The sequence below is a fragment of the Hemiscyllium ocellatum genome, chromosome 17 (genome assembly GCF_020745735.1).
Source record: "Hemiscyllium ocellatum isolate sHemOce1 chromosome 17, sHemOce1.pat.X.cur, whole genome shotgun sequence".
NCBI lineage: Eukaryota > Metazoa > Chordata > Chondrichthyes > Orectolobiformes > Hemiscylliidae > Hemiscyllium > Hemiscyllium ocellatum.
In genome coordinates, this window is record NC_083417.1 from 29478844 (window position 1) to 29492650 (window position 13807).

Here is a 13807-nt window from a genome sequence, read left to right on the forward strand (position 1 = left end):
AGCCTGTAAGGTGAGGAAATATGGCCTAGATAAGAAAGAAGTGAATTTCGCAATGCTAAATGGAGTATATTTTAATGCAGGGAGGCTGAGGAATAAGACAGATGCTGAGGGCACAGATAGGAAAATCGGAGTATGATATCATAATTATGATTGAGACTGGGCTGAAAAATGGGCTGGATTGGCAACTCAAAATTTCTGCTTAAAGGATTTGATTTGATTTATTGTAGTCATGTATGCCTCAGTACAGTGAAAAGCTTTGTTTGCGAGAAGTACAGGCAGATTATAGTAAGCAAGGCCATATAGATCCAAGGGTGCTTAGACAGAGTGAGGCACACAGCTTACACTGCACAAGCGGTACATGAAGCAAGATCAAAATTAACAAGACCAATATTATTTGACATCAGAGAGACTATTCATCAGTTGAATAACTGTAGGGAAGAAGCTGTTCTTGAAACTGTTGATGTAGGTATTCAAGCTTCTGTAACTTCTGCCTGATGCACGAGGATATAGGAGAGCATTACTGGGGTGGGAGGGATCTTTGGTGTTGGCAGCCTTCCTATGGCAATGGGATGTGTAAATGTAATACATTGATGGGAAATTGGTTTCTGTGATGATCTGAGCTTCAATACACAACCTTCTGTAGTTTCTTCTGGTCCTGGGCAGAGCAGTTGCCGTACCAGATTGTTATGCACCTGGACAGTATGCTTTCTATGGTGCATCTATAAAAGTTGGGGAGGTACCTTATGGACGTTCTGAATTTCCTAAGCTTCCTGAGGAAGAAGTGGCAGTATTGTGCCACCTTGACCATCGCATCCAAGTTGGAAGTCCAGGACAAGTTGTTAGTTATCATCACTCCTAGGAACTTGACACTTTCAACTCTCTCCTCATTTCTTCCTGAGGTCAATGATTGTTTTTTTTGTTTTGCCAACATTAAGAAAGAGATTATTATCATTGCACCACTCCTTTCTGTATTCTGACTCATCGTTGTTTGATATCCATTCTACCACAGTAGTGTCTTCAGTAAACCTATAGATGGTGTTCATTCCAAATTTAGCTACACAGTCATAGGTGTATAGCGTCTACGGTAGGGGGCTAAGAATGCATCATGGGGTGGGGCTCCAGTATTGAGGGTTATCGTGGGAGAGGTGCAGTTGTCTGTCTTCAATGATTGTGGTCTGTGGGTCAGGATCCAATTACAGAGACCAGAGCCGAGACCTAGGTCTCAGAGTTTTGAGATCAGTCTGAAGGGGATTATGCAAATGAAATAGAGAAGGGGACAGAAGAGGAGGGAGGATTGCAATATTGATCAAAGAATCAATTATTGCAATAACAGAGGATGATATCTTGGAAGGATCGTGAAACGAATTCAGGTGGATTGAAATAAAAAACACAATGGTAAACACACAGTTGAGTGTGTCGAATAGTCTCTCAAACAAACAGAGAGACAGGGTCAAATATGTTACCAAATTTCAGAGAAATGTAAGAGTAATAAGGCATCAGCAGTAAGGTGTTTAACAACCCCAAACATCAACTGGGATGGTTTTAATGTACAAGATAGGGAGAGGGGAAAAAATTTAAATTGTATCCAGAAGAATATATTTAGCTAGTGTTAAGATAGCCCAATAATGGAGGGGACAGTTTAGATTAGATTTACAGTGTGGAAACAGGCCCTTCGGCCCAACAAGTCCACACCGACCCGCCGAAGCGCAACCCACCCATACCCCTACATATACCCCTTACCTAACACTACGGGCAATTTAGCATGACCAATTCACCTGACCCGCACATCTTTGGAGGGTGGGAGGAAACCGGAGCACCCGGAGGAAACCCACGCAGACACGGGGAGAACGTGCAAACTCCACACAGTCAGTCGCCTGAGTCGGGAATTGAACCCAGGTCCCTGGCGCTGTGAGGCAGCAGTGCTAACCACTGTGCCACCGTGCCACCCCAAAGTTCTGGGCCTAATATTCAGAAAATAGCCTGCAAGGTAGAAAACATATGTGTCGTGGAGGACATTTTGGTGCATAGTTTTAAGGCAGGATGTAGAGGCTAAGAGGAGAGTTGAGAATGTTTTTCACCCAGACGTTGCTTAGAGTTTGAAACTTACTGCCTGAAAGGGTAGTTGAGTTAGAAACTCTGGTAACGTTTAAGCAGTATTTAGATATTCACTTCTGTTGCCATAGCCTCCAGGGGCTCTGGGACAAAAGCTAGCAAATGAGATCATTGAAATCAGATCTTTGCTGACTGGCATAGATGCAATGGGCCAAATTATCTCCTTGTGTGCTGTAAACAGCGAGTCCTATTGTATGGATCCAGCTGTAGTATCCCAGGAGATAGCCACACACTATAAAATAAACTAGAGAACATTGAGATCTTGCAAAATGACAGCATTTGGAATGGAAGCAGAGTCCTGTTACAAACAGTTAATAGACATCACTAACCTAAAATGTCCTTCTAGAATGACCACTCTCAAGCTACAAGGTATACTTGAACACAGGGCAAAGTTCAGTAATGCTACTGTGTTTATGTTCTTATTGGTTGATGTGGGTAAAGGCGTGCAGCTCATAATTGTACTTCTCTTTTTTTCTCATACTTTGATCTTTTGTTATTCAAATTGCCACACCAACTTCACTTAAATTTCACACAATGTCATTGATGGTTTAGGATGTGGAAGGCATGCATGGATTTATCTTGACAGGCCTGTTTTAGCAAGCCAGTAGAACAAGATAATGTGAAATTTTATGGATATCTTGCTATTCTTTAAAATATGCATTAAACCTTTCTGCCCAACATTTCTTGAAAATATGCAGATGAACAAAGTCATTGCTTCAAAATTTATTGAAGTATTATCTGATCTCCCTTGGTATTGCTCAGTTAGAATGATAAAATAGTGCAATACAAGCATTTAGTCCATTGAAGCTGCATTGGTCCTTTCAGACAGTAATCAATTTGATCTTATGACCCAATTCTTTCCCTATATCTCTGCATCTTCATCAAATCTTCTCTTCTTCTCCTTAAGAACACAGAAGACTAACTACAACTTTTCCAGTTATAATTCCTCATCCCTGGAATAATTTTTGTAAATATCTCTATATTTTTTCCAATGCTTTCACATCCTTTCCAAAGTGTATTGTCCAGAGATGGATTCCAATTCTGCAGCTCAGGCGGAGCAAATACTTTAGATGGTTTTGTATGTGTTCCTACCTTTTGTATTCTACACCAGGATCCCACACGCTTTATTTACTGTATTCTCCTGCCATCTTTAAAGATTTGTGCAGAAATATCCCAGCATCTTCTATCCTTTCATTTCTCCTTGCAATTTCTTTCCACAATCTTTACTACTCAGTGGCTCAGTGGTTAGCACTGCTGCCTCACAGCATCAGGGACCTGGGTTTGATTCCGGTCTTGGGCAACTGCCTATGTGGAGTTTGCACATTCTCCTTGTGTCTGCGTGGGTTTCCTCTGGGTGCTCTGGTTTTCTCCCACAGTCCAAAGATGTGTAAGCCAGGTGAATTGGCCATTCTAAATTGCCCACAGTGTTAGGTGCATTAATCACAGGGAAATGGGTCTGGGTGGGTTACTCTTCGGAAGGTTGGTGTGGACTTGTTGGGCCGAAGGGCCTGTTTCCACAGTGTAGGGAATCTAGTCTAGTCATCTAATCTAGTCTACATGCTGTGTCACCAAACTCTGCTCTGGATCCCACACCCCTCCCAGATCGGATTCCTAATGTGTATGACAAAACGTAGACCAGAAATTTGAGGCACTCCATTGTAAACCTTCATCTGGTCTGACAAAAAGACCGTTTAGCTCCACTGTTTTCTACCCATTCATCAATCTTGCCTCTGTGCTGCTACTGCCTTTTTGTCGCATGGTTTCAAATTTACTAAACAGGTGCTTCTTCAAACACATTTTGAAAGACTTTTGAAAACACATGCCAACTCTGTTACCCTCACTGACCTCTTTCTAGTAAAGAACTTAACCAAACAGTGCAGGATGTTCCTGGAACCTTGTCTTTCTGAACCATTATTTCTGGATGTGTGTCATTTTCTTACCTCCAAGTCAATGATCACAATTTCAGACAGCTCCCGTATATAGTGTATATAGGCAAATTCCCCAGTTCATGTCTGCTGCTTGAATACAATTGAACACCCGATAAATCGACAATTACCATCCATTACCTCATCAAAGTATTCAGTCAGGTTAGTCAGATAGGATTTGCCCTTAACCAATCTGTGTTGGTTCTCCTTTACCAATTCCTCTCTGTGCAATTGGCTGTTAGTTTTATTTTCCCCTGATATTTTTGATTCTAAAAATGTTTCTACACTGACATTAAACTAACTGATTTACAAATACAGATCAGCTCTTTCCTTCTCCCCATTTTTGAATTGGATGTAATATTTGGGTGGCACGGTGGCTCAGTGGTTAGCACTGCTGCCTCACAGTGCTGGGGACCTGGGTTCAATTCTAGCCTTGGGCGACTGTCTGTGTGGAGTTTACATATTCACCCTGTGTCTCTGTGGGTTTCCTCCGGGTGCTCCTGTTTCCTCCCACAGATTATGTGAATTGGTCATGCTAAATTGCCCATAGTGTTCAGGGATGCATAGGTTAGGTTCATTACATTCAGGGAATGGGTCTGGCTGGGTTACTCTTTGGAGGGTTGGTGTGGACTTGTTGGAACAAAATGCCTGTTTCCACACTGTAGGGATTCTATGATTCCATGAATTTGCTCTCTTCCAGCCTCTTTGCACTGCCTTGGGATCTGAGGGTAATTGGAAGTCATTTCTATCCTTATTTCCCACAGCAGCTTATCACATGAGGGCACAAGGTGATATCGATTTTAGGCTCACCTCTCTTTCTAATGTCTTCTTTTATCGATTTTGTATCTCATTCTATATCCTGGCAACCTCCTGGTTTACTGTTAATATGCATATGGATAATTTCTGGATTTGCTTTTATGCAATTTGGATTATATATTCATAAACCCATATTTTCACCCATCTACATTTGTTGTTCCACAATGATTTAACTGTAAAGAAGCACATCCTAAGATCGTTTGCAGGTTAACCATTGGTGGAGAAGGTTTATAGATTGAAAAGAAAGTAAAACTTGCACTTGAAAAGTGTTTAATTTTATCTCAGAAGAGGCTTAAGCACAAAACATGACCAGCCACTTTATGATCAGCAGGATTGCACAAATAACAATGAAATAAATAAGAAATTATTTACTCTTGATGCTATTTGGTGAAAAAATGAGCATTGACTAAAGTATAAGATGTTTTTCCATGTATTGAAATACTGAAAGATCTTTAACTTCTTTCCCGTGATCTTTAACTTCAATGGTGTAATTTTTGCTCAGCAATGCAACTTGTGCATCAGCATTTATGCACTTGTATTTAAGTTATAAGCTGGGTCTTGAACCTGTGAACTTCAAATTTGGGTGAGAATTTTTTGATCAACCAGTATCCTAAAATTTCCATGGCAAGGCAGAAGAAAGCACCATGAATTGGTTTCCTGCTTAAAATACTTCAAAGTGTGGCAAAATATGCTACAATCAAGGCTCATATCCAATTGAAATGTTATCATCTAATTGTGTAACCATTATTTATTTCTATTTGGCAATATTGAGACCTTATCTTCGTTCTTTTCTATTACAGATGACTTTCTATTACTGATGTGTGTGTCCCACCAGTGGCAGGTATTTATAGATGAAAGAAAGGAGGAGGTTAGTACCATCAGTGGAAAAAATACAGATGATCCTGATCCCCTGGCAGGCAATACCGTGAATCCAGTACCAAACTATATATACTGTAGGTAAGTTTGGATTGAGCTGCTCTGCACCTGAAAGTCATTTTGGATTTTGCGGTTTCATCGTCAGACTTTATAGAAACTGATCTGACCACTGACATTTTTCCAATGGTGAAGTAATGCTGATGAAAGTTTTTATATGGAAATATTTTCAATGTGTTTTTACAGTCAGTAACTTGAAATAGCACACAGAAAATTTTCAACTTTCGGCTGTTAATAAGAACTAAACACGACATAACTGTTCGATTTTACAAGGTTTTTGGTTTTTTCTGCCAAGTGAAATGGTGATCAGGAATAGATTTCTAGAACAAACTGATCACTGGTTAAATTGCAGCAATACTATTAAAAATTCTTCTTCGGTAGATTGATGTAAATTAATACCATAAAAGTTGTTAATATTGTTTATAGTCTTACGGTCATATACTCAGAGCAATAATTGTATAATGTTGGAGACTAGTTAACATGGAATTCTTTCTGTTCTGCAGGTGTTGCCTGGACATGATAAAAGTTGCAGTTTTTAACTACCTCTTCTGGCTGGTACTAGCAGTTATTTTTGCCACTGGGTCTGCTCGAATAAGTGTATTTGGTCTTGGCTACCTCCTCGCCTCATTCTATTTGCTTTTGTTTGGCAGAAGACTTTTAGTGAAACCAGCAAAGAAGCGACTGAACTTTTGGGATTGTCTAATTATGTACAATGTCACAGTCATTATTGCAAAGAATATGCTATCGGTGAGTCTTTCCATCATCAATAAAGATTAAGGTGAATTTGCCATCGTCTTACCAAACCATCACGCTGCTCTCTAACGAGAGAGGAAGAGAAAGAGAGAGAGAGATGACTGGTGGTGTTTAACCTGAGGGTCACCATGCCTCAGGAGAGGGGCGAGGGTGAGAAGGGCAATCATTCATGTTAATCTCAGACAATACAGGAATTGAACCCCATGCTATTGGCATTATTTTGCATTACAAACCAACTGTTCAGCCGACAGAGCTTTACCTTCACATCAAGGATATGTAGGCAGCAAAATTGCAATGATTATAGAATGATGCATCATTAATGGTAGTTTAAAAATTTCATTTTCGGATTTCTTGATTTAGACTGATCACTACTACTGACATTTTGGCCGAGAACCTTGGACTTCCTGAATTTGTTATGTTCATTTTAAAATGGGAAACAAATAACAGTGCTGAATAAAACCTTTCATTTCCTTCCTCCTGTCCCATTAAGCTAATTAGTAATGAGATGTTTATGGGTATACTGTACCAAGGCCTCTGAAAATGCTGTCAAGCAGCAAGTGAAGGAACAAAGTGTCAGGATGGTTATCCATTCTCAGAGATCATTGGTGCAACCTCATGTAGTACTGATATGCCTATTTTAAGAGATTAATGAAAGGTCTTCTGAATCGCACCACTTCTGGATAGTGTTTAGCAACTGTGGCATTACAGTGGAGGGAGTGCAATCAGCTTTTAATGAAATCTAATTCAAAAAGTAAAGAAGATTAATTTAAAAATAGTTGTACTGAAAAGTAAATGCACTGCGACTAAGGCAATATTGAATTGATGTGAATTGTGTAAGTCAAGTCCACGTTATGAACATGTTTTTGTACCAATTTTATCAATTATGAAATTTCCATTTTGTGTTAAAAGGCTCAGATGGGACAATTGCAGCGTACCTACAAGTATTTCTCAAATTGATGACTCTGTTTTCATAGAAACTAAGGGCTAGAGTAGACCATTCGGCCGTTTGAGCTTTCTCTGACATTTGATACAATCATGGCTGATTGTCCAACTCGGTAACCTGTTCCCCTTCTCAAATCTTCTCAAAGCTCGCTAACCCTGTTCCCCTTTTCTACCCATACCCTTTGATTGCTTTAGCCGTAAGAAATATATCTTAAGTCCTTCTTGAAAACAGTCAATGTTTTGGCCTCAGCCACTTTCTGTGGAAGAGAATTCCACAGGCTCACCAAAGTCTGAGTGAAGAAATTTCTCCTCCTCTCAGTCTTAAATGATCTACTCCGTATCCTATCCCTGGTTCTGGCTGTCCTGGTCATGATGGACATCCTTCCTGCATTTATCCTATCGACTACTGTTAGAAATTCTTAGATTTCTGAGACCCCACTCCCTTCTTCTAAACTCCCAGTGAATGTAGTCCCAAACAATCTGACCTTCATACATCAGTCCTTTTAATCCCAGAAATAAACCATTGTTGCATCCCCTCTGTAGAGAGAACATCCTTCCTCGGATAAGGAGACTAAAACTGCACACAGTTCTCTGGGTTTCCACAGTTTAATGGGGCAATGAAGATTTGAGATATTGTTATTGATTGTAAGTTCCAAAGTGGAATAATTTATATTTGATTTGTACTTCTATTTTGCCGGAGTTAAGAAGAATGAACTTGTGGTTTTAGTTTTTATTTCTGTGAGTGCTAGGAAATTTGTTTGTTTACATGTATGTTAAATTAGTTTTAAGTGAATAATTCAGTGCATTAGGAAAGATGGAAGAAGGGGAGAAAAACCTGCTGCTGCCTAGCAATCAGAGCACAGTATCACAGAAATTCAAAACCATCCAAAAGAAAGCAGTGTGCAGGATTATGTCAGAGTAAAACGATCTGTAGCAGTAAAAGTGCTGTTAGTTTAACAGTCTCCAAAACAGACTGAACTGAAAAGATATCCTGAATAGCTTAAAAGTCAGTCATGGAAACTCCAGAGACAGAGACTGTTAAAGAGATGACTTTAAGGAACATATATTTAATAACAGGATTAGACAGAGCTATCTTGAATTTATGAAAGGCAGATCATGTCTAATACATTTACTGGAGTGTGTTGAAGATATAATTAGTAGATTACCTAAGGGAGAAGCAGTGAATGTCATGAATTTGGATTTTCAGAAGGTTTTGATAAGGTTAAAGGACAAAGTTAAAACATATCAGGCAGGGGTAGTATATTGGCATGGATTGGGAATAGGGTTTCAGATAAGACAAGAAACAAAATGGGAATAAATGTTTTTTTTCTGAGTAGCAGGTAGTGACTACTGTGGTACCGCAAGGGAATCAATTAAAACATTTCCAAGTTTGATGGCAACAATAAACTGAGTGGGATTGTCGATTGTGAGGATGATGCAAGGAGTCTTCAAAGTGGCTTAGACAAGTTGAGTGAATGGGGAAACACATGGTAGATGCAGTACATCATGGCTAAATCTGAAGTTATAAACTAGTGTGAAAAAAGAAAGGAAGAGTATTATTGAAATGACATATTGGAAAGTGTGGATGTACAAAGGGAGCTAGGGTCCTTCTGCACCAGTTAATGAAATTGGCCAGGTTGGTGCAGCAAAAAATTAGGAAGGCTAATGTGTATTGGCCTTCATTGTAAATAGATTTGAGTTCAGAAGTCAGAATGTATAAAACTTTAATGGAGCTGGACAGACTAAATGCGGAGAGGATGATTTTCCTAGCTGTGGATTCCAGAGCCAGGCTCACAATCTCAGAATAAGGATGGAGCAGGTTCAAACTGCCAAATGGTCTATTTCTATCCTAGTTTCTATGTGTACAATAAATTACCTGAGGTAGTGGTTTGTCGAAGGAAGTGACAATAACTAAAGTGAATGCAGAAATTTGCTTAAAAAAACGATGTACAATCTTGCCATTCGGACAAGGAAAAAGGGCAGAAGGACCTTTCACTGACGTTTGAGTGTCTGTACGGTTGTTGTCAGGATTAATATAGGTGTATTTTTTTAATAAAACAGGAATAAGTAGATTTTGTTTGTAAATTAGAAAATCCTTTCACTTATATGTAAAAGGATGGTTGTAATTGTTATAGAGGGTACAATTCCCAAATAAATTATAAATAAGTGTTACACTGAAGTAACGTAATTTAATATTTTTAATAAGTTTAAATAATTTCATTGCCTTCTTTCCCAGCTCCTAGCTTGTGTCTTCCTGAAGCAGCTGCAAAGTAATTTCTGCTGGATGATCCAATTATTCAGCTTGCACTGTACTATCAAAGGATACTATGATGGTAAGAGTTTGTTTCTTTTACTATTGAGCACTGCAAAACGTTATCCATTTGCTTGTGGATTAAACAGCACTGAGGGTTGTAAATTTGTCTTAGTAGCACAGAACTAGTGGGCAATTTGGTCATTACTCCTTTCATTGGCAAAAAGGGCAGCAAGGTGGCTCAATGGTTAGCACTGCTGCCTCCCAGCACCAGGGTCCCAGGTTCGATTCCAACCTTGGGCCTCTGTGTGGAGTTTGCACATTTTCCCCATGTCTGCATGGGTTTCCTCCGGGTGCTCTGGTTTCCTCCCACGGTCTAAAGGTGTGCAGGTCAGGTGAATTGGCCATGCTAAATTGCCTGTAGTGTTAGGTGCATTAATCTGGGTGGGTTACTCTTCGGAGGGTCGGTGTGGACTGGTTGGGCCAAAGGGTCTATTTCCACCCTGATTAGGGAATCTAATCAAAAATACTAATTTACCATCAATCATTTTGTGCTACCATCAGAGACAGATTCATACTTTACTGGGCTAGAATACTGTTTCATTTATTTGGATTTTGCCTTGTATATGTAATGAAATATAACATTTGATTACATGTTGTTTGAGGTCAGTAGTTGTCAATGTATGAGTTTTGATTGGTAATGCAATTCCAAAGAGGAAATTAAAGCCAATCGCAACAATCCTGAGAGCTAGTTTCATAGCACCAATCTCTAGTCGGGGGCGACATTCATATTTGAGATTATTGTCCTCAAATAACAAAAGATGAAAAATCAACCTAAACAAATTATATTAGCTTGTCATAATATTACATTAAATGTAATGTCCAAAAATACTTTCAATTATGTGGCAAATTTGTATTGTTTCAGGCAATTTTTGATAACTCTGTCGTATCTTCTTGAATTTTTTTTTCAGAAAATGAATTAAAAGATTCTGAGTGTATTTTGCCTGTTGGTGAAGCCGGCATAATCTGGGACAGCATTTGCTTTTTTTTCCTTTTACTTCAACGCAGAGTCTTCCTCAGTTATTATTTTATTCATGTAACAGCTGATATGAAAGCCTCCAAACTTCAAGCATCCAGGTACAGTAAGAGTCCCTTTGGAATATCATTAATAGTTCCAAAAAATCATTGTGTGAAGTACTTTAAAATATGTTGGAGGTGGAATTACAGCAGACACATGACTGTGATAGCAGCATGAGCACATTCTTAATTTTTTCATCATGAGAAACCTTGGTTTCATTGAATGGTTCTGTTCCATTGTCCAAGAAGAACATTAAAATGTTAACCATCATTAGAATGAATGCTTTTGTTTACCCACAGAGGCTTCCAGTTGTTTAATGCCAGCATCATCAAAAACATGAATTTCCACCGTGAAACTGAAAAGAAGTCCTTAGCACAGTTAAAAAGACAGTAAGTTCATTGAAATAATTTGATCATTGAGAGCTTTAAGTCTAAACACAATCTAGCTGTTTAAAAAATACATTCTGGAACTGTTTTCACTTTAAAAAAAACTATTCCAGAACAGAATATCTGGCTTGCATGGAAACCCATCACCATCTTTAGGAATCTTCTTACTGATGTTGCTGAAACTTTGACACATTTTGACCCACTATATGAGCAATATGAGCACTTGGAAAAATACTCATGTAATCCAGTGAAGAAAGTGTATTGTAGAGGAGGGCTGAGGGCAGAGCCAAGGTGCTAACACAGAGAAAAACCAGTTAAAAATAACCAAGTAATACCTGCAAATACACTTTTTTTTTGTCATACTGGAGTTCCAATTTTGAAGAGTACAGAGTGAATCTAACTGGTGTGTGTCATTCACAAGTTTAATGGCTTTTCCTTCTGGTAAGTATTTAACCTAGCACTCTTCTCGAGTGCTGACAGGACCATCTCAGGAAAAGAAAGGGTTTAAATGGAAGCATTGTGAGTGATGCATAAAAAGTTTCCATCTTAGCTGTTAAAAGCACAAACATTTCTGGCCCACCACAATATATTTAAGAGATTACTTGCTATTTGGCTAAAGTTTAAAGCAAAATCAAAATCTACAGATTGTCATATTCACACAGAACAGAGTTTGGATTCTTAACGTGTTTGACGTCTTTTGGAATAAATTATTTGTCATTATTTTAACAAATGACACTGCATTTCAGCTGATGGTTTCAAAGTTGCCGCAAACATTTCTGTTTGACAGGATGGAGAGAATCCGAGCAAAACAAAAGAAATATAGAGGTGGCAGGAATCCCGAAGATCCCAGTGAAAAGGAGCCAGAGGACAAAGGTATGGTATAGCGTGTAGAAATACTGAATAAAAGAAATGTGCACAGAGTTAAAATAATAATAAAGTATCTGGATTAAATAGATAGGAAGAAATGGATAGACTCCAGTCCAGGGAACAGCAATTTAAGATGATTGGCTAAAGGACCTTAGGCAACATTAGGAATAGCTTTGTTATGCAGCAAATGTTAAAATGCGAAGTATACTAATTGAGACCATGGTGAAGGCTGTTTCAATCATTCAAAGGGTTTTGGATCATTTATTTGAAGAGAAATTATTTGCAAGCCTACGGGGTTAGGTTTTGGTAGTGGGATTAGCTGAGTTGTAGAGAACTGGCATGGACAGGATGGACCAAATGGCTTCCTTGCTGTTACCGTTCAGTAATTCTATGAAAGTTTAGTTATTAAATATTCCATCAAGGAAGATTGAATACTTTCGTATAGCATAAATATTTATAGTTATAGGTACAATTACATTTGATGCTATTCTGACAGCTAGTTGGTGGGCAGAATCATAGTCCAATTGGTATAATCAATAACTGGTGTCTGGTCTTAGATGATATGTTGAGTACAGTGAAGACATCTTCCAGAATATTAGCTCAGTGGGGCTGCATGGGTCGGGAATGATGGGGGTAGACAAGTACAATGCTAATGTTTCTGATGATCACAACCAATGATTTTAGCTCAGTGTGAGATGTTAGATGTTCAATGTGCTTTTAGTATTTCTTTGTTGCATTTAATATGCACAAAATGCATAGACTCTGGAAGGTTTCTCATTTGTAGTGAATGCATGTAGGAATTAGAATTATCCCATGCCTGCTAATGAAATTTTGTGGCAAAAGACTCATGGGAGGTTCACACTTTTGTTGAATATGAGCATCATGCCAAGGGATTAAAGTAGCTGTCTAACTGGATTCTTCTATAGTGAGACCAGCTGTTGCCTTCTCTTATTTTAATATAGTATTGAAATCCACACACATTATTCCACCATGTTGAATATTAGAAGATAGGACATCGACTGATGATGTTGAATGTGTAAGGAATTCATTTTGATTGCTTCCAAAATCATTCCAAGCATTTTTGAATTGACAAAGATAATTAATGTTACATCTCAGAAGTAATTTGTAATAAAACAATGTTATCTGTAGGTAGTTACCACTCTATAAGTTGATGTGAAAATATATAGAGTCATAGAGCTGTACAGCATGGAAACAGACCCTTCGGTCCAACTTGTCTGCACCAACCGCATATCCTAAACTGATCGAGTTCCATTTGCTAGCATTTAGCCCATGTTCCTTTAAACTCTTCCTATTCATGTACCAATCCAGATTCCTCCTAAATGTGGTAATATTACCTGGCTCAACCATTTTATTTGGCAGCTCGTTCCATTTTGTAAAACCCTCTTTGTGAAAAAGTTTTAAATTGTTCCCCTCTCACCTTAAATCTTTGCGCTCTAGTCCTGGACTCCCCTCCCCTGGGAAAAAGACCTTAGCTATTCAATTCTGTTGCTCAAAGATGTAACTACTATTATTGAACAGTGCAGAATTGATACAAACTGCACAGCAACCTGAATTGGATATATTTCACTGTCCCTTCATAAGTATGCCAAAATCCTGGATTCCTGGTGAAGGGCTTTTGACTGAAACATCAGCTCTTCTGCTGCTCAGATGGCACCTGACCTACTGTGCTTTTCCAGCACCACATTCCCGACTCTGATCTCCAGCATCTGCAGTCCTCATTTTC

At 38.7% G+C, this 13807-nt stretch overlaps 1 protein-coding gene across 3 annotated transcripts in view; it reads left to right on the forward strand.

Moving 5' to 3' along the window:
- The window catches only part of piezo1 (piezo-type mechanosensitive ion channel component 1), a 339923-nt gene that overhangs the window by 250549 nt on the left and 75567 nt on the right, over positions 1-13807 (forward strand). For all 3 annotated transcript variants that reach the window (XM_060838027.1, XM_060838028.1, XM_060838029.1), the window contains 6 exons: positions 5654-5810; positions 6290-6533; positions 9718-9814; positions 10704-10869; positions 11110-11199; positions 11984-12069. In XM_060838027.1, the coding sequence (XP_060694010.1) occupies positions 5654-5810; positions 6290-6533; positions 9718-9814; positions 10704-10869; positions 11110-11199; positions 11984-12069 (840 nt within the window). The remainder of the gene's footprint in view (positions 1-5653; positions 5811-6289; positions 6534-9717; positions 9815-10703; positions 10870-11109; positions 11200-11983; positions 12070-13807) is intronic.